The 20,859-nt window shown below is 52.2% G+C and overlaps 1 protein-coding gene across 1 annotated transcript in view; it reads right to left on the bottom strand.

The window, feature by feature from the left end:
• ONECUT2 (one cut homeobox 2) overlaps positions 1-19,998 on the bottom strand; it is a 44,544-nt gene extending 24,546 nt beyond the window's left edge. Inside the window, exon 1 of the mRNA XM_081562332.1 lies at positions 18,450-19,998. Within this exon, the coding sequence (XP_081418458.1) occupies positions 18,450-19,674 (1,225 nt within the window). The 5' untranslated portion in view covers positions 19,675-19,998. The remainder of the gene's footprint in view (positions 1-18,449) is intronic.
• Positions 19,999-20,859: the final 861 nt, after the last annotated feature.

The raw sequence follows: 20,859 nt of genomic DNA, 5'->3' as shown, positions 1-20,859 counted from the left end.
ATCTCTCGATCTTTCTGATATCACCTCCAAATAGCCCCTATATTGGCAAAATGAATCAAGGGCTCGAATTGTTTGGATTTTGTCTGCTCAGAATAATGGACCTCTGGATTGGATGGCTTAACTTCTGTAGGCAGTAGCTTTGGACTTGGTTCCTCAGATGTTTGGTGATTATTTCAGTGGAAAAAAAATAGAAAATTTTAAAATTAGGTCTTATCATAAAACACATGGAGAGCCACATATGGTCATCTAGTGAAATTGGAAGGGACGCCCTGCTAGGACGACAAAGGTGACCCTAGGGATCACCAGAATTTACTGAGTGCCAACTATGTGTTAGGCACCGTGCCGCACTCAAGGGAAGAGGAAGGAGAGGGATGCTTGGGTCCTACCTGCTTCCAGCTAGAGGGCAGGTCAGGCACAGCTACAGACCAGACTTGTACCAAGAAACATGGCTTCTAACAAGCGAGGCATAGTTTGTTATTTGTATGAAAGTTTGCTACTTTCTAATGTCTTTAACAGACGTGCTGGGTCTCTGCTGCTGCCAGCGGGCTTTCTCTAGGTGCAGAGAACAGGGGGCTACTCCAGTGGGGGTGCACAGGCTTCTCCTCACCCTGGCTTCTCCTGTGGAGCACGGGATTTAGGCGTGCTTGTGGGCTCTGCAGATGCGGCACAAGACCTAGCTGTCCCACAGCATGCGGGATCTTCCCGGGCCAGGGATCGAACCTGTGTCCCCTGCACTTGAAGACAGATTCGTAACCACTGGAGCACCAGTGAAGTCCGATAACCGGTTTTGAAATACTTCCACATTTATTTTCCATTTGTTGTCCTTATCCCAACCATGGAAATGGCATACTCCAAGAATGGTAGTGAGCTAAAATACGTGGTAAGAGGTAGATGGCAAAACACACACACACACACATACACACACACAAACCCCAAGCCGCTCAAACTCCAATCCACCCTTTCCTGCACCTAGGCTCCTTGCTGTGGCATTGGCTAGCATCCCCCGCTCTGTCTCCAGGCTCAGCCACGTGACCTGCTTTCCCGGGTGGAATGTCACGGGGTGTGTCATTGCTGTGCCTTCCTCTTCGCCAGTGCCGGGAGGACCTACCCAGGGTATCCCAGAGGTCCCGGGAGAGGAGACATGGACCAGAGCCAATCTCACACACACACGATCAAGCCAGCTGAACCACAGATGCAAACCCAGCTGGGGTCAGCCTAGACCAGCTGAACCCTACAGATACGTGAGGAAAAAAATGTTTAGTGCTTTTTTAAATTCATTTTTTTATTGGAGTACAGTTGATCTATAATGTGTTCATTTCTGCTGGGCAGCAAAGTGGGTCAGTTACAGAGACATATATCCATTTTGTTTTAGATTCTTTTCCCATGTAGGTCATTACAGAGTATTGAGTTCCCTGTGCTATACTGTAGGTTCTTATTAGTTATATCTTTATATACAGTCATGTGTATGTTAATCTCAATCTTCCAATTTATTCCTCCTCTCCCAAGTATCATATGATATCCCTTATACATGGAATCTAAAAAAAAATGGTACAAATGAGCCTATATATACAAAACTGAAATATAGTCACAGATGTGGAAAACAAACTTATGGTTGCCCAGGGGAAAGGCAGGGATAGAAAATGTTTATTGTTCAACGCCACGAGCTTTAGGGTGGTTTGTTACTTATTATTATGGCCATGGGTAACTGAGACATAGCACATCATAGATGTTCAATAAAAGATGGACTTTATTTCTTTTCTCTCCTTCTCCCCAACATCCAAGACCATCTTGGCCCTTAGGTCATCACTCTAGGAAAGGGATTCTGTGGAAAGTCCTGAAGACAGCTGATCAGCCTGCTATCTGACAAGTTGTTGTCCAGGCCATGGTACCCCAACCAGGAAAGAGGACAGCCTCTGACTCGGGGCTCAAGGCGCTTCAGAGAGGCCTCAGAGCTGCCTCTTGCTCTGCCCAGCCCTGCCTGTCTCTGTCTCCGTGTCAGTGGAAAGCTGGTTTGTCTAGGCAAGGCACACAAATGACGGTCACTCAGGCCAACTGCTTATCTAGCATATCTAATCACCAATGCAGCACAGCAATGCACTCAGTTAAAGGCATTTAAAAAAAGGTCAGGAATGTTTTAAACATTCTATTCATATATGCATAGCTTTCATAGTTTGTTACTCATGTAATATGAATGTCAAAATGTAGCTGCAAAGAGAAAAAAATATCTCCAGGCAATATACAGTTTCCACAAAAGCTATACAGCGAATTATCTTAGTTTCAGTTTCTCATGAAAGTTGACACAATGGTGATCACTCAGTTCTGTAGGGATATTACAAAGAGAAGGGAGGATTTATCCCCTCAGATCTTAAAATTCCAGTAAAATCAAGGTGAAAAAAGATAGTTTTTTCCCCCCATGCATAATTACTTGGTTCAGTATTGTGAAGGTAGAACCATGTATGTCCCTGAATACCTCTGACTACCAGGTTCCAAAGATCTCAAGTAACTTTATATCCTTACCTGCCGAAGACCAGGAAATGAGAAAGAAAAAGGATAACCTTGTAAGTGTTGACCCTGGCTTTTTTTTATTTTTTAAAATAACTACCTTATTTAGCCAGTGCCAGGCCTTAGTTGCGGCATGCAGGATCTTAGCTGCCACATGTGAGCTCTCATGCGCAGCATGTAGGACCTAGTTTCCCAATCAGGGACTGAATCCAGCTCCCTGCGTGGGGAGTGTGGCATCTTAGCCTCTGGACCACTGGGCAAGTCCCTGGCTTTTTTCTTTACAGGTAAATTTAAGTCAATAACAATCTAAGAATTTTTAGTGTATTAAGTAACTGCCATTAAAACACAAACTTGGCCTACAGATAACCGAAATGACTTAGAAGAGCAAAATAGTCCTTCTGATGTGCTGATGTGTTTGCAGGCGCAAATATTCTAAAATGGGTAACATTTTCAGCTTTGTGTGGAAGCAGAACCACCTTTGTTATTTACAAGACATTGTGAGCATTGTTTCCTCTATATTAACCTGTGTGTCATTTCAGGTTAACACAGGAATCTATTTTTAACTATGTAAGCAAGTATTTCTGTCAAGGATCAAAATATTTACAAAAAAGGAATACTCCTTTTTAAAGAGTAGAGGCTAGAAAAGAATGCCAGATATAAGCAGACATATAAAACCAATTTTCCCCACTCCACAACTGAATGGTTGAAATTAGGAGAATCCATAAAAACAGGCAGGAATGCATCAAAATGACTCATTTGAAAAGAAATGACTACTGTGTGTTCAGCCATGGACCAGCACCTGTGGGAGACAGGGGCGTATGGCTTCTCCCCTCCAAAGCCATAGGAAAGGGATACAGAAGAGATATGGAGAGTGGTGCAAGACTCCAGCTAAGAAGCTGCTTTGTAGTTTGTAAGAGATGACTGCAACCAGAGTTGAGGAAAGGGAGAAAAAAGAATGGGCTGGAGTTTGTTGTGAACGTTCAGAGTTGGAGGACCCGAGGTGGCCAGGAAGGATGGGCAGGGTATGGAGAGCGCCAGATGAGATACGACATTCCAGGAAGGAGGAAGAGAGGGTGTGGAGATACGGAGGGGGTGAAGAGGGCAGTATGCGAGCAGGGCAGCAAGAACTACCTGTTTGAGCAGCTTACCTTGGCAGACTGCTCAACTGGTAACATGGGTCCCCAGTTTAGTGCTTAGTGATCAGTATTTCACATCCCTTCTCTCAGTGGCGATAGTCTGAAACTTTCGAGAGGATTTAACCTCACTTTACGATTCCCTTTAAAACTCATACATACCTATAGTATCTTAGTTTAGGAGGAAAGTGACATTAATGAGAACTTGATATCATGAAACATGAAGCACTGCTTACAAACGATGAACCAACACTGTTGATTCTTTTTCTAATGCCACCTACTAACTTGGGAGGGTAAAAAGGCATTCATTAATTTATTCACAGGTGTTTACTAGCTGCCTGTCATATGCTATAGCCAATCTTTGGTCTCATAGAACTTAGAATCTAGGGAGGGGGAGGACAGTGACAGGTAAGAAGGTCACACCTATCTGTGTTCTGTGTGAAATGGCAGGGGTAGTCCAAGGAGATCTCAATTTAGGAGACCAGAGGAAACTTCCTGGAGGCAAGGACCTTTAAGCTGCCAAGATGTGAAGTTGAGTTGAGGTTAGCTGAGTGAGGGAAGAAGTGTTCAAGGCTAAAGGAATGGCCTGGTGTGTCTGGGGCCCAGAGTGAATGGGTGGGTTGAAGGGAGATGAGACTAGAGGTGGGCAGCGGTTAGTCTATCCTGTTCAGGAATCTGGACCTTCACCAATGGTCAAAGGGAGCTAACAAAGAGTTTTAAACAATGGTGTACTGTGGCCTGATGTGGGTTCCAGAAAAACCACTCTGGCTTAAGGCTGGAAAATAGATAGGAGAAGGTAAGACGGGAGATGAGGAGACCAGCTCAGAGGTTGTTATAATCGGTGATGCCTCCAACAATGACTGATGCGGAAGCTCCAATATTTCAGCCACCTGATGTGAAGAGCCGACTCATTGGAAAAGACCCTGATGCTGGGAAAGATTAAGGGCAGGAGGAGAAGCAGGTGGCAGAGGATGAGATGTTTAGATAGCATCATTGACTCAATGGATATGAATCTGAGCAAACTCTGGGAGATAGTGAAGAACAGGGAAGGCGGGCGTGCTGTAGTCCATGGGGTCGCAAAGAGCCAGACATGACTGAGCGACTGAACAACAGCCAACGAGTGCAGTAGTGGAGGGGATGGAGGCAGATATTTAGGAGGTATAATCAGCATGGCCAGTATGGCTAACCTGGGGGAAAAGGAAAGAATTTTGAGTTAACTTCCTGGTTTCTGGCTTGAGATTCTGTGTACAAGATCGTGCTACTGAGAGAGAGAATAAAAGAAGAGACTCATATTTCATGATGAGGGGCAGGGGTTAAGAAAAATGAGTTTACTTTGAGATAGACTGATTTTGAGGACACTCAGGCAAAGATGTACAGATGCAAAAGGAAAAAGAGACACCTGCAACTCAGGACAGATATCAGGGCTGGAAAGAGACCTAGAAGTCCTCAGCAAAGAGAGAAGACAGCCTAATGGATGCAATCTTGGGGAGTGAGTATGCTGAGTGGAAATAAAATAGCCTAGGCCTGAATGATGGACAGAGTCCACAAAGGAGACTGAGGAGTAGCCAGAATTCCAAAAAGGAAAGTGAGAGAGTCCAGTATTTCAGAAGTCAGGGGCAGAGTGGTCAGGAGAGTGTCACAGGCCACAGAGAGGCCAAGGAGAGAACTAAGAAGTAGACACTGGATTTAGCTCCAAAGACCTCAGCAGTGACACTGGCAAGAGCAGGTTCAGTAAACAGGAGTGGCTGGAGTAAGACAGCAAAGGGCTAGGGCTGGAGGGCAAGTAATAAACACATGCTGAGTTACAGCAGCTTCTCCCAGAAAGTGGAGGGAGGGAAGAGTCCACGTTAGAACTGGGGTCAGAAGAGCACTAAAAAAAGATAGGAGAGTTTGGAGCACAAAAATTCGATGGGAAAAAGCTAATGAGGTGCGGGACAGGGAGGAAAGAGAGGCTGGGATATAGGAAGACAGTAACATGGAAACACACATTACCATATGCAAAATAGAGAGTCAGTGGGAATTTGCTGTATGACTCAGGGAACTCAAACCAGGGCTCTGTAACAACCTAGCGGGGTGGGATGGGGAGGGAAGTGGGAGGGAGGTTCAAGACGGGGGGAGACAGGTAAACCTATGGCTGATTCATGTTGATGTTTGGCAGAAACCAACACAATACTGTAGCAATTATCCTTCAATTAAAAGTAAACAAATAAAGTTAATGAGGAAGAGGTTATAACCACAGGAAAGGATTGGGTCCTGAGAAGGCAAGAGAGGAGGGGGCCCAGAATGAGGTAAGGAATGGGTTTTCTTGCTTTCCTCTTCATTTTTTAATTATGAAACTATGACAACACATTCACGGGAGACTTAGAAGATACAGGACAAAGTTACATGTAGTTCCAATTATTTTGTAAGTAGGTAAATTAAGATTTTTAGTCGGGAGTTTCAATATCAAACTCTCAAAAACTAACAGAATCAATATACAGAGAAGTAAAAGGATATTGTAGACCTGAAAAGCACTATGAACCAGAGGAAGTGTTTTTCTTTTTAATATTTATTTTTAATTGGTTGATGACTGGTTTACAATATTGGTTTCATTTCTGTCGTGTGTCGACGTGAACTAACCCTAGGTGTATATATGTCCCCTCCCTCTTGAATCTCCCTCCCACCTCCTGCCCATTCCCAGCCCTCTAGGTGACTCCAGGGGCCCCGTGTGAGTTCCCTGAGTCACAGAGCAAGTTCCCAGTGACTGTCTGTTTACACGCGCTGGTGCACAGGCATCCACGCTGCCCTCACGGCGTGTCCCACCCTCTCCCTCTTCTCTCCCCTCCGTGTCCTTAAGTCTCTCTTCTATGTCTGCGTCTCCATGGCTGCCCTGCGAATACATCCATCAGTACCATCCTTCTAGATTCCACATACACGTGCTAATATACGGTATCTATTTTTCTCTTTCTGACTTACTTCAGTCTGTGTAACAGGCTCTAGGTTTATCCACCTCATTACAAGTGACTCAAATGCATTCCTTTTTATGGCTGAGTAGTGAGGAATTGGCTTTCAAAAGGAAGAATGTCTCTTCCTTTTCAGAAGAATGGAAATAAAAAAGGGATCAGAAGGGTTAAACATCAAGAGTGGACTAAAGAATTCACTTTCATGCCTTGAACATGAACTGATATAAATTCTGATATGTTAGGAGGCATCTGAAGCCAAGATTTAAAAAAAAATCCTTTAGATTTGTGGACCTATCATTCTGTTTCAGAAAAGCAAAAAGTTCTTTTACTTTTTTTTAAGTATTTGGAGTCAAAGAAGACTACAGGAGAGGTCCTGTTTACATTGCAGTCTTGTCAAAATAGAATATCTTTTAAAAACTACATTGAGTTCACTAGAAAGAAAGTGCATTTAGTATAAGCCCTGGTGGAGTGGACAGACTTATTTTAATAAGATGCAGTGCTGCATACAAAACAGATTAAAAAAATGACTTTCCTTACTGTCAAATCCATGTTTTACTGGAAAAGGTTTTGATAGTGTAACCCAACAACTACTAGGAAATGCATATCTGCAAATCTGAAGACCATATGACTTGAAGAAACTGCTTTAATCAGTGTTTATCAAATAGATTTAAAACCAGCTCTTAGATCTAATTCAAATATGTTCCTGCTCACTTACAGAGCAAAATTTCAGACACAGAAAATGATTTTTTTTCCAACACTGAGAGCGAATGCTCTACCAGGTTTGTTTTGCTTGGGGCTGGATTTTCTTCCTTTCATCCAAGTCACTTGGAATTTAAAGATGAATTGTCACAGGGAAGAAAATCTCATTTATCATACCCTTGACTTTCTTTTAAAGGGGATACACTTGTCTGTTCCTATGCTCCACCTCCCCGAGAACCACTTTAGCAATAAATTAGGCTTGAACTAAAGTTCCCTGATATGGAGCAAAAGTTTTACATTTTCATTAGCTTTGGGAAGTCAAGGGCTATTTTACTGGAAATCTGAAGAGATAGGGTTGTGCCTAATCACAGACCAAAAGGACCCACCTGCCTCCTTTCTCTGGACTAAAGACGCAAATAAAGCAGAGCAACTGGCTGAAAACGGCCAGAGGCAGGGGTCAAGCCTAATGTCAGCTCTCACCGCGGCCAGGGCCATGAGACTCCATTGTGTGGGTTCCAGGAAGAGGCGCCACCCCTGGCCCACGGAAGTGGTGGAGGGGTTCCTCTTAAAGACTGCCCTGTCGAGGAATAACCTCAAGAACTCCAACCTGCCTCACTGGAGGCAGCCTGGCAACATGACTGCTGACATGATGTCAGAATCTTGGTTAATACAACAAAAACTGTGTTTGCAAAAATCACGTGGTGGGGGAAATCCGTTTTTGTGCATTTGTGTATGGGCAACCAGACCATAAACCTTGAAAGGAAACTCTAAATCTGAAATACCATGTTGAGAATAGCAGTCACTGCCTGCAGAAGCCAATTCAATCCACCCCCTCCCCCTCCGCCCCCCGACACACACACACAGAGGTAATGTTCCTCCTCTCCGAAAGGAAGGCATCCTTCAGCATCTTTGGTCTTCACCTCCATCACCTCCTCTCCCTCTATTACCGCTGACCTCACACAGAGCACCGAAGCCGCGGGCGAGAGAGGACAATCGGAGGCCCTGTTCAGAGAGCTGGAGCTGCTGATCAGGTCCCCGCCCGGACTTAACCCGGCAGAGGACCCGGGCCCCTTCTCTGGGCTGAGATGTAAATTTGCTCTGCTCAGCGTGGGCGCGCTGGCTCTTGGGGCGCTCCGTGGCGCTGTTCGTGGTGCTGAAGTCTGCGCCAGGGGCGCGCAGGCGGCAACCCACCCACCTGCGCTCCGCTGTCAGAGGCTGAGGGCCCGGATCAAGGGGAGGCGAGCCTGGAAACACCTGCTGCCCACAGAGCCTCAGCCAGCACCCGAGTCTGGCTCCAGGTGTAGCTCGGTGGCTTACTTCCTTGCAACTGCAAAACGGCTGGTTCGCTTCTTCTCTTCCCAGGGGACTTCCCAGAGCCCACCTCTGGCTCATTGACCTGGCAAGTTTTTCCTGATGTCCCTTCTGCACACACTGATTCTCTCTCACCCACCTCTCCCTGGTACAATATTTTGCCTTTGCAGAGCACCTTATACTTGGCACAGTCCTCGCTGGCACCAACAACTGAACCATTTCTCTTCTCTTCTCTCCCACAGATATATATATATATATATATATATATATATATATATATATTGCTTTGTTTACTCTGCCCCTCTTCTCCTCCCAAGCACTTTCCAACTAAGCAGGAGACTATTACTTCAATGTGCAGGGTGGGTGAATCACCTTATCCATGACAGCAAAACTGCCGATTTCTCCTTAGCAACTTATTAGAACAGGCAGATATTAGACTTCCAAGGGACCAGGAAAAAGCCGACTAAGAAATTCCTAGGAAAACATGGGTAGTGGTCAGGAAGTGGGGAATGGAGACCCAGATCCTGGGAACAAAGTGAAGGAAAGAGCTTGGGCCTTAGGGGCGCAAGGCTTACTGCAGTTATGAGACTCCCGGCAGGTGGCGCTCTAGCTCAAGGTGCTCTTGGTAGAAGCGTTGACTGTGCTCCTGGCTCCACCTCAAACCTTCTTTCTGCTAAACACCCCCTCCCCCGCCCCAGGTTTGGAGCTCTGTCTTCTTGATCCAGGCACTTATCCAGACTACATTCCTGCTAAAAAGCACCGTTTGCACAATTCTATTTGGTGTAACACACAATGAGGAAGGGAACATAAATAAGAGAGACAAGGTCAGTGGGAGGATTTTTTTCTTTTCCGTGTGTGGGTCTCAGATCAAAACTGTGTAATCATCAATAACATGATTCAGCATTTGGGAAATGCAAACAAGTTGTGCAAGTGCTTGCTCTGGTCAGGGCCCTGGAGGGGCCCACAGGGCTGGAGCGAGCTTGCAGAGGGCCGTGCCAGCAGGACACCTCCTCCCTCCCACCAGGGCAGAGCTGGCTCTGCCTACAGCCTGACTGGCGTGACCTTTGGCTTTTGCGACACACACGCGGCTGGGCCGGGGTTAATGGCACTTTGCAGGGAGCTCCAATTGAGTAAACAAAAAATGCCTTGCCCTGTTCTAATGGAGCGCATTATTCTGAGGCCTGAGCCTTCACCCAGGCCGCTGCAGCTGCTCTTCAGGTCAGTGCTACCAATAAAGCAATTAGCCAATGAGGAAACTCTTCTTCCCTAAGGGGGACTCGGGGGTCTTTGTTGCCTTGCTGTGCTTTTGCTTTGGGTTTTTAAACAAGCAATCCAAGTTGATCTGAGCCTCTTACATCAGACTCCAGGATGAAGACAGTGAAACTGTGTGTTTGCGGAGTGTGATATTTTAAGGAACTGGTCCCTTGTTCAACACAGGCTGGAGAGCTCACAGCTTCCTGTTCAATTAACCTGAACCATAGCTGAACTCTGCCCTTTGAACTCACTCAGCAGATAAATACATTAGCGCACCTAAGGAATCATTAATATTTTTCAATCACATAAAACAAACATGAATGTCTGAACTCAACCCAAGAGAAAGCCAATTATGTACACCGCATAGAACATGTGGAAAAAAAAAAAATCACAAATGGATGTTATTTCCAGAACAAAAAGGGTCAAGGAAGAAATAAAACAGATCATGTCCACAGTTCTGGAAACAAAGAGGACTTTCATTTTCATCTCTGTAAACATGAGAGGTACCAAGCAATACTTAGCAATTCCTGTTCCATCTACACTGCTCTAGAAGAAAAAGTGGTACCTCACTTCTGGTCTGGTTTCTATCCTCTTCCATCAGAAGACACAACTCCAAGCCCCTCTCTTTGAAAGTGACTTCACTGTTCATGCTCACATACAGAGTCCAAAATATTGCATATCTGGGGACAAATTTTATTCCCAATCTGCTACAAATGAACCAAAAGAATTTTTGTGGAAGTTTTACTGCCTTTAAGGGAACCAGTTTTAATGAAGTAAGCTAGCTGCTTGATTGAAATAATTTCACAGTAGAAAATGATGTTCCCGTGATGTTAGTCTAGCACCTAAACAGATTTTGTTTGGGGGTGGGGGAGGGGAGGGAAGGGAAGGGAAAGGGAGAGGAGACATGTTAAATGCATCTATTTTGTTCTTATCCCTGCGTGTCATCTCAGAAGAATGAGTAAAGCATCCCCAACCGAGTCATTATGCATTTCAGTTTGATTCAGTTTCACTTCCCACAGTTCTGCCTCATGACTCCTCCCCTCCAACCCCCTTTTCATTTCTGTTTGGTTTGGAGTGTGGGCTTAATGCCCAGCTAGCCTAGATGAGAACACTTAAAGGAATATCACAAGCGCGAAGGGTAAATCTATTGAACGAGGGTCTTTAACTATGTGGTTTCCTTAAAGGGAAAGGTTGGATCAATAGGATCAATATGAAAGGTTTCCCTGGCCCTGCATAAAAGGGTAAGGGCTTCTCTTTTCACTGGTTTAACTTTACTCTCTGACAAATGCAAATCAATGGATCTGTGTTTACAACAGATTCCCTAACAGACCCAACTTGGGTACAGCCCAGAGCCTCGCTCTGGGGGGTGGGGCGTGCAGGCTTGTTCTGGGGGATGCTCCAGGCCCTGGGGGCGGGGTGGGCTTGATGTCCACTGGGATCCTGTGGCTACTGCCCATGGTCTCTCCAAAGAAAACAGACAGAAATGGAGCACCCAATTCTTCCAAAGATGCCTCAACGCAAACAAAAAGCCTCAATTCCTAGGAGTTGGTCAACCTACTAACTGGTTGTACCAATACAGACCTGGCAGGTTGACTACACAGAAGAAGCTGGAGTGGGATACTTACAATTGGAGCAGCCCAGATATTTCAGTTTCTAGAATGTTCCTTACATCCTTTCTCAGGTGGTAACTGGCTCTCTTAGCTACTACGAGGCAAACCACCAAAAAACTGTGGGTTTTTTCCCCCCTCAATTTTACCTTTCCCTTTAAAAATGTGATGCTTTCCAGAGATTACATGACTTCAAGTCAATGCCGGTTACAGAGAAATTATTTTTCTTCCTGTAGGAGAAAGTATATGTATATTTGATTATGCGAGCCAAAGTCCAATGCTGATTAAATTACATTGGAGGTGTGCTTCCAACCCAAACAGAGTCTGCTTTCTACAGAAGAGTAATGGATCTTCAGATGGCGAGAGGGGTACCAAGGTGGAACACAGCGCCTCCTGTCCCTCTGGGACAGTTTGTGTGGGACAGTTTTCCTAACAAATGTCCATAGCTCCAAGGAATCCTCCCCCACACAGAGACTAGCCCTGTGTGCACAGCCCACGCCTAGCCCATCTGCACCCTGCTGTGCATCAGATGGGCTCAGTCACCCAACGCCCCCCCCCCCCACAAAAGCCTGCGTCTATTTCTCAGAGTCTTTGCCTGGAGACCTGGGGATCATAGAGCTTTTCCCCAAGGGACTGACATGCATTAGGGGGACGGACGGGGTGCTGGGGGCCCCCAGCCCACTTGTACGGGCTCTGTACCTGACAGCATGAAGATCCTTCTCGGGGTCCCTCATAATGGCCTCCCCCCACCAGGAAAAGCAATTTTCCCAGGTCAGGGAAAACAGGGACCTCTGAGCAGGCCAGGGGTGAGCATAGTCCAGGCTCTGCAGATGAAGGTTCAGGCCCCGGGCTCCTCACCATTTACCCTTCTCCCCAGGGCTCTTTATCCAGACGGTGATCGCTATTTATTCCCTCCTTGGTTCCCTTCCTCTGGCAGGAACCCAGAAGCGGAATCTCTCTGCTTCTCCTCTGAGGTTTTCATTCCTCCAGGGACGCCCCGACACGACGCCATTTCTCCTCCAGACAGTTTCTGCCAACACCAGCCGCCGCAACAGTGAGAACCCTGCACCCCCTTCCCCTGATCTGTTCTTAGAAGAACATGTTCTAAAGCCCAGAAAAGGCTCACCCTTAAGTGAGGTTGTGGAGTGAAGGCAGCGGCAGACGCAGCCTCTTTTTCCCCTCCGGTTCCAGCCTGGAGCTCCAGGAGGTAAACCCTGCCCTGGGCCCCCTGTGACCTCTGGGCAGACCTGTGTCTCTAGAGAGAAGTGGGCACACTCTCCTCCTGGAGACGAGGGGCACCTGGGGAGCTCAGAGTCCCCTTCACCATTCCCCAGGAATCCAGCCGTGTTTGAGGATTCTAGGAGGGGTTTAAAGCCCCCAAAGCCTCCTCACCTCTTCCGGATCCTGAGGGCCCTTCCCCTGGGGCTTGTCGGGAGGAGCCAGCTGCCTGCCTCACCAGGCGGAAACCACCGTACCCTTTTGGTTCTGTATCTAATCACCTGAGCTGATTCACGTACATTTTCAGAAGAGGAGGTAGGGCTAGGCGTCAAGGAACCATTTGAAAGCCCCCTTCTTTAAGGAAACCCGTTGGTGGGAAGATGACCCCGTCTCTGGGGAGAACAGAAAGAAATAACTGCTTTCCCTTGGCCACACCTCAAGGCCGAAAAATGCCAGATTTGTTTTTGTCCTCTCTCCTTTCTTTGCTCCTTCTTCTCATCCCGTTCTTGGAGAAGGAAGGAAAACACTCCTTTCTTCCAGGTTGAAACCTTCTCTTGAAGGAAAAGCTTTCATTTTTCTCAAACTGGAGAACTTATAATTAAAAAAAAAAAGCTCAACGATTTAGTTCTGATCTCACCCGCACCACCGCCCCAACTTTCTCTTTCTTTTTCTTCATTCACCTTGGTATTCCTTCTGGAAGAGTCAGCTACTGGGCAAGACGGGAAAGGTTGGCAGAGTGGAGGTCTCCCTGCCAGGGGAAGGAACAGCTTTGAAGTTCTTTCTTTTTCTCCATTAAGGCAGATGTCTCAGAGAAAACTTTCCTACCAAGGGGCCAGGCCTGAGTCAGGGGTCTCAGAAGGGAAGATCGCTCCAGTCCTGGGGAGGCTGGCAGTCCCCGGGGCTGTGTTTTCTCATCATCCTGCCCCCAGCGGGGTAAGAAATAAGATTCTTCCCCCGTTGACCCAATTAGTCCAGAGCAGACCATACTGAGGGGTGATGCCTAGGCCACTGTCACTGGGGCCTTGTTTAATTGTCCAACTAATGCATCGGTGGGAAAGTCTGCGAGTGGGAACATTTAATGCGGATGTTCTTTCTTAAGGAAGACAAATCTGGATGGGAATGGATCCTCGGATCAGGAAGCTGCGAGGTTCCTAAGCAGCTTTAGAGACCTCGTTTCTAACGTTCAGCTCGGAATATCCCGCATAACGAGGGGTGACCAGATTTCCCGGATGGTTTCAACGGAGGAGAGAAGTTGCCCTGGTCCCTGCTGGATCCGATGCGGGCTGCGCGGGGCGGAGGCGACGGCACCCCCAAGCGCGGGAGGCCTTGCATCCCGCGCGACGCCTTCGGGACACCCGGGGAGCGCGCGGCGGGGAGCGCGGGGACGGGGCCAGAGGCCGGCAGCCCGGCGACAGAGGAGATCGGGGGTAGGAAGCGCGGGCTGGGGCTGCCGCCAGACCCGAGCGCCCGCCTGGAGCTAGGGGGGCGGCGCTGCGGGAGCGCCGGGGAGCCGGGCCGCTGGCGTGCGCTCTGCTGGGAAGAGGGCGCCCGTCAGGTTTACTGGAAACGCGCCGGATCGGATTCCGGATCAATGAAATCTGGGTCCACACGTTTACGTTCTCGTTGCCAGCATTAATGCTCTTTTAATCTTCTAAACATTATCAGCATCGATCTCCCTCCACATACACATTTGTTTGAGAAAAGTGACAAAGCCACACGGCGCAAAGCCTGGAAGGAAAAGAAAGTCTCCGCCTCTGGCATCCAGGGCGCGCGGCGGCCAGGCTACTTACCGCGCGCAGGTTCACTGCCCTCCGCCCACCCTACAGCGAATTAGGAAGGTGTTCTCCAGGCCACCGGGGATTTGATCAAGAAAGGATGGCGGCGAGCTTTCCAATTATTCACCCGACCAGCCGGCACGAGAGAACACGGGGTGTGCCGTACCGACAAGGGCGGCTAACCCGTCGGGAAAGACATACTGGGACCGACCGGGAGCCGGAGAGGGAGGGGGAAGGTCTCTGCAAACGGGGTCCCCGTCGGCACCCCGAGGCTCACCCCTAGGCTCAGCGAGGCCTCAGGACGTCCCCTTGGCCCCAAAGGAGCCGCAGGCGCGCGCGGAGCCCCTGGAAGGCGCCCCGGTCCACCGCGGGCGTCAAGGGGCCCAGGCGACATCCCGGTGGGTTGGTTAAGGGTTCCTCGCCGCTGGAACAGGGTTGGCTCCGGATCGGCCGCTGGGAGCTGCTGCTTGAAGCGGGCCAGGCGTCTGTCTGCCTTGGGGACAGGAGACAGGCTCCCCGCAGGCCGCCCGGGGAGTCCGGCTCACAGGAGGCCGAAACCTCGGCAGCGAGGGTCGTCGGGGGCTCTGCTCTGTCTTCCAGCTGTCGGAGGAAACCAACTCCCGCAATGGGGAGCTCGATTTTCCTCCAGGAGGTGCCCCTCCACTGTCTTGCCTGCATTCTCTCCATCCCTCCAAGTTAGTGTCGGTGCTTGGTTCAGAGGCCTCTTGGGCGCGAAGCCAGAGAGAATTTGTGCTGGAAGCCGCCGGGGAGTTGGTCCCCTCCTTCTTAAGCCTCTTCTCGGGTTAATAAAAACCGCCCTGCGGGGAGTCAACCCTCGACACTGCTGAGGAGGCCCAACTTGGCATGGTCGCAAACAGTTTCCGCTGTGTCCACCCTTTATGAACGGAGTCGTGCAGTTGGAGCACATTTCTATGAAATCGAACCTGAGTTTCCCCGACATCTTCTCCCTTCCCCTTTAAAGTGCTACCTGGGGATGTGGATCCAACACCCCCACAGCAAGAGAGGAGAGTCAGGCCCCCTTCTGCTGTGATGGGGTGGACTCCACCTCCAGGAGAGGGGGCCAGCGCTGGCCCGAACCAGACGTCTTAATTCTTAATTCAGGGTTCCCTCAAAGCCCTGTCCGCTTAGGCCTTGGCAAGACCCCAAATGAGAACAAGAAAGGGAAATTAAGAAGAGACTGAGAGAGAAACTTGGTCTTAGTGAGATGGGGGCCGGGCACTCTCTGCCAGGTTCCGGAGTCTGGCAGACTTGCCCTGTGGAGTTGCTGGGTTTGCGGAAATCCCCCTGGAGCCTTCCTCTGCACTGGGAGCCCCGGGGAGAGTGGGATCCATACTCCCGGAGAAGGCCTCAGCGTTTCTTCTCCATTTGCTCCCCTTCGCTAGCGCTCCTGAGCACATAATACCTACTTACCAGGCCCAGCTTCTGCGTCAGTGTCTGAAGAGACTGATCTACTGACCCCAAGCTGAAAAGATTCCTGTGTAATAATAACCACTCGACACACTTGTAGCTGCTGATAAAATGGCCAGATAAAAAGGCTAAAGCTCTTGTCCCTTTTCAACTCGGGGTAATAAAACAGAGACGTATTTGAATGCTTGAGCAAAGCGGGGTCCCTGGCAGGAGATTTCCACTCGCTGAAGGAGGCTCTTGGTCTCTCACCGAGGGGACTTTCGGGCTCCTGCTCCGAAAAGCCCTGGTGCTCAGAAAAGCCCCCAGGACTGGCCCTGGACTCTTGGCGATGGGTAGTGGGGCTGCGGTCCCCCACGGATGCCACACTCTCCCCTAAGCCCTGCAACGCTGTTGCAAAAAGGCTTGAGACCGGCCAACCAGCAAAGCATTTCTATCCACCTCACTTTCAGACATTTGTAGGCAGAAGGATTGCTTTTTTTAAAAAGCTCTGTCCTCTGCGGGACAGGCATGAGGGGGCGGCAGTGCTCTGAGATGAGCCCCAGTAGGAGCGGTGTCACCCTGTCTTCACCTTACGCTGGCCTCCCTTTCCCAAGACCGACCACCAAGTTTCTTCCGCTGCCTGTGCCCAGGAGGCCCGTCCTCGCTAGACTCTCGGGAGAGGGACCAAGGGCATGTTCGGGGGCCTAAGACAAAGGGGGGGATCACACCGCTTGGAATTGTCAGTAGGCTTCCAGTCCGTTTTTCACTGATACTATTTACTGCTTAATCTTTTCAAGGGACCAAGAGCAATCAGAGAAAATGGGAGGAGAGAATGAAGAGGAAGCTAGGAGAAAGATAAAGTAGGTTTCGAGATCCATGCAGAACTATTTGGAGGTCACCGACTCGCGGAAGCTCTAGGAGTGGCGGACCTAGTTTTCAAGACCTTTTCGGATCCACACTGCGGGGGTTACGGACTAGAGACTGGAATCCTCCAACAGGCAGAGGCGGACGGCGGCTGTCAGACTGGAAACGCCCCCTCCCTACCGCTTGTCACATCCCCCAACCCTGTCCAGCGTCGGGAGAGTGCACCCCGTAAGCCAGACTCATTGGTGCGAGGAAAGCCCCAGGGAGCCGGAGAGGAAGCTTGAGCTCTAGCTCCGGAAGCCGGTCGTGTGCGGCTCGGAACTTCGGGCTCCCCACTCCCCTATGTAAATCACCGCCACCGCGAATTGTCCCCCAGATAATCTGACGATTGGGAGAGGCGGCTCAGTCCAAAAGAAGCCGCCCAATCCCGGCCTGCAGTCGGGGGCCGTGCCTCCTCCCCGGCGGGGCGCCTGGACACTTCGCCCCTCCTGGCCCGCGGCAGGTTCCCCGGGGGCGCAGCGCAACTGCCACGCACACCGCGCTGGGGCACAAAAGCGCGCCACCGGGTGCCAGTCGCAGCCCGGGCTGCGCCTTTCTCTCGGCTCCCGCCGCCCACACGGGAGGTTTCTGCGCTCCTAGAACAATAGAGGGCTGTACCTCGCGGTTCGGCCGCTAGAGGAGGCACAAAGAGCCCAAGCCGGCTCCAGAACAATGTAACCGGCGCGTCGACCCGTCCCCTCCCGCCGGCCGCCGGCCCTCCCCGTCGCCGAGCCCGGCGCACCATCCGTGTCCGCTTAATGCAAAGGCGGAGCCTGGAGCCCAGTGCCGAAGAGGCGTTAACTAACCTGCATCTTTATTTCTCAGCACCCTCTTTCCGCGAGCTCCCAGCCTCGTCCTCGGGCTCCAGACACACCTCAGCACATCGCAGCCAACGCTGGGAGCCGGGCAAAGGGCAGCCGACCAGTACGGCAGGGCGCTCCCCGCTCTGAGTTCTCCTGTCCTCCCAGAGGGGTGAATGTGGCAGTCCCAACCTCACTGTGGGCAGGGACACGGGCCCTGGCCCCAGCCTGCTCTTTCCATCACAAAGTCCCCGCGCCAATGTCAAGGCCGGAGATCGGCTACGGAAGCGCGGTTGTATCCCGGCCCCCCACACCCATCCCCCGGTTCTCCGCGTGGGCAAGGCTGTGCTTCCTGTCAGTGACCGAATAAGTTTGCCCAACACGGTGGGGAGAAAAAACACAGAGAGCTCTTCCCCCTCTAAAGCCCACTACCTCTCGCCACCAACTGCCTCCATATGGGGAGACTGGGCAGCTGGGAGAAGTGAAATGTATTGTCTGAACCAGAGTTCAAGTGCACAGGGTTCTGAATAACGGCAACCCCGCCGTCTCCGGGAGTCCGGGAAAGAGAGGGCTCCTAGCGGACACCGCGCACCCCTCACCGTACTTCCCACAAGCGGGGAAGATCCAAAAGAGAGGGCAGAGTTGTTGGCACGGTGAGCAGAGTGCGAACAAAACGGGGGTGGGGGTTGCTCAAGAAGCTCGGGAGACAGGGAGGTGGAAGGGAGAGAAAGAGCACGGGAGAGCAGAGAGGCGAGAAAGAGGAAACGGAGAAGGAATGAAGTAGAGAACAAATGGCAAGCGTGGAGGGAGAGGGGCAGGGGACCCGGAGGGGAGGCTCAGTGCCCGCACCCGGGGCCACGGGCGCCCAGCAGCCTCTGTGTTAAGCCTCTAGGCTTACCTGCCAGGCGTAAGGCGGACATGCGCTGGAACTCGGGCTCCTGCAGCCACTTCCACATCCTGCGGAAGGTCTCCCTGCCAGATTTGAGTTTACTCCACGGTTTGGGGTTCCGGAGCAGGTCGGAGAGAGTCCCCTGAGACCGGCACAACACCCTCTGCGCGAAGATCGCCTGGGGGATGCTGTAGCGCTTCAGCTCGGCGGTGATGCGCTGGGCCACCTCTTTGGTGTTGATCTCCTCCAGCTGGCCGGAGGTGGCCACCTGCGACCCCGAAGACGACGAGGGTGGCCTCTCGCGGCTGGGCGCCAGCACCGGCCCGTGGGACTGAGCGTGGCCCGGGTGGTGCAGGCCGTTGAGGTGCGACATCATGGCCGCGGGCGGGGTGCCCAGGCCGCGGGACAGGTGCTGGTCGCCGCGGGTCAGCATGGCAGTGTGGTGCGCGTCGAAGTTGGGGCTGAGCATCTTGTCGGGGCCCGGGGGCCCGTAGTTGGGCAGGCTCTGCTGCGCGTTGTGGAGGCCGCCCAGCCCGTTGCCCAGCGGGGTGGCGGCCAGCGGGGACAGGCTCTGGCCCATGCCCGGCATCTCCTTGTAGGGGCTGTAGAGGTTGTTCATGGTCGGGAGCCCGCGCTCGTCGCGCAGGAGCGTGAAGCTGCCGCTGACGTTGCCCGAGAGGCGCTGCTGGTGGTGGTGATGGTGGTGGTGGTGCGGGTGATGGTGCGGGTGCGGGTGGTGGAACTTGTCCGACACGGTGGAGATGGGCGGCAGCGGCTGCAGCGGCGTCAGCGTGGTGTAGGTGTTGCTCATGCCCATGCCGGGCGGGGACGAGTCGCAGGACATGCTCATGGCGTGGTGGAGCGGGATGGACAGCTCGGGCCGGTAGTCGCCGCCGTCTAGGATCGAGGCCATGCTAGTGACCATGGCCGAGCGCGACGCCGCCGCCGCCGCGGCCGCGGCCGCCGTGCCCAGCTCCTGGTGCGCCGTTGGCGGCGGCGGCGGGCCCCGCAGCGAGCCGGCGGCGCCGCGGCCCGCGTGGTGGGGGCTGGGGCTGGCCAGCAGCTCCGGCTCATGGCCCGGGCCCCCGCCGCCGCCCCCGCCGCCGCCCCCGCCACTGCCGCCACCGGCCGGCCCGTGCAAAGTGCCCAGACTTTCCATTGTCAGCTCCGGGTTCATGGCGCAGCCTTCTAGGTCTTTGGTGAGGCATCGATAGGCGGTGTAGGCAGCCTTCATTCAGTCCATCGGGGCCCGGGGGCGGCGGCGGCGGCGGCGGGGGCGGCCGGCGGGCTGGCGAGGCGCGCGTGGCGGAGCTCGGCTGCGGGCGGCGACGGAGGGCGCGGGAGAGCTTGCGTGTGTGTGTCTGTGTGTGTGTGCGCAGGGGGGAGCGCGCGTGCGGATGTGCGCCCCGGGCTGCGGGCGGGCGCGCCCGGGGCGGGGGCGGGCGGGGCGCGCGTGCGGGAGGCGGGCGGGCGCGGGAGGGTCACCGGGCCCCGCCGCGCGGGCCGGCGCGCTGCCTCGCCATGTCCGAGCCCGCTCCGGCGCCGCCGTCCTCCGTCTGCGCGAGCGGGAGCTGTCCAGAAGGGCTCTGCCGCTCGCCGGGGCGGCCAACCTAACCCTCCCGGGCCCGGGGCGGGGCAGCGCCCGACGGGCGTCGCGGGCAGCCACTCGGCAGCCGCGGCTTTCCCAGGGGGGGCGGGCCTCCTGCGCGCCGCGACCAATGGCTGCGGAGGGGGCGGGGCCGCGCGGTTCAGGTTTGGCTGACGGCTCTGTGCCTCTTTTTTTTCCTCCTTGGCCGCTGGAATCAAACGTCAAGGGGAGGGAAGGAGGGGAGGGGAGGGTGGTGCGGACAGAGAGGCGAGAGTGCGGGCGAGGCGGAGAAATCACGGTGGAGATGCCGCTCTGTTTCTTCCGAGTTGCCACGACCCGGACTAAAGGACTTTGCTTCACCCCAAAGGTTTTCTCGAGGCTAGTGAGCCAACTGCGTACGGCTGTTAAATGCAAACTCACATCTCCGAACAAGCCACAACCCGAGGGTCACTAGCTGGGAGCCAGTAATGCAGCTTTTTAAAAAACGCAGGCGCTAATGTGTTGTAATGCACAGTAAATCCCCGAGACTGGGGAGTGCATAGTCTAAGGGGCGAAGAGAACAACCAGCGCCCTCGCCGCCCCCGAGCGGGCCGCCGTGATGCATGCAAAGTTAACACGATCACATCATTTAATTACCCGGCGAGCCCATAAATCTCTTAGTTATGAGCCTTCAGAAGGGCCCTGCTAGATTGCAAAACAAAACTGGAACACCAGGAGCTGCGGTTTCAAGGTGACCATATGCTGGCTGCGGGAGCGAGTTGGAAAGGAGTGGGTGGGGAGGGGGGTGTGGAGAGGCTGGGGGTGGGGGCCCTGTACAGTATGCTTGTTGCC

Source organism: Giraffa tippelskirchi, chromosome 14 (genome assembly GCF_054371585.1).
Source record: "Giraffa tippelskirchi isolate mGirTip1 chromosome 14, T2T-mGirTip1v1.2.pri, whole genome shotgun sequence".
NCBI lineage: Eukaryota > Metazoa > Chordata > Mammalia > Artiodactyla > Giraffidae > Giraffa > Giraffa tippelskirchi.
This window is presented reverse-complemented; position numbering and strand designations above follow the sequence as displayed.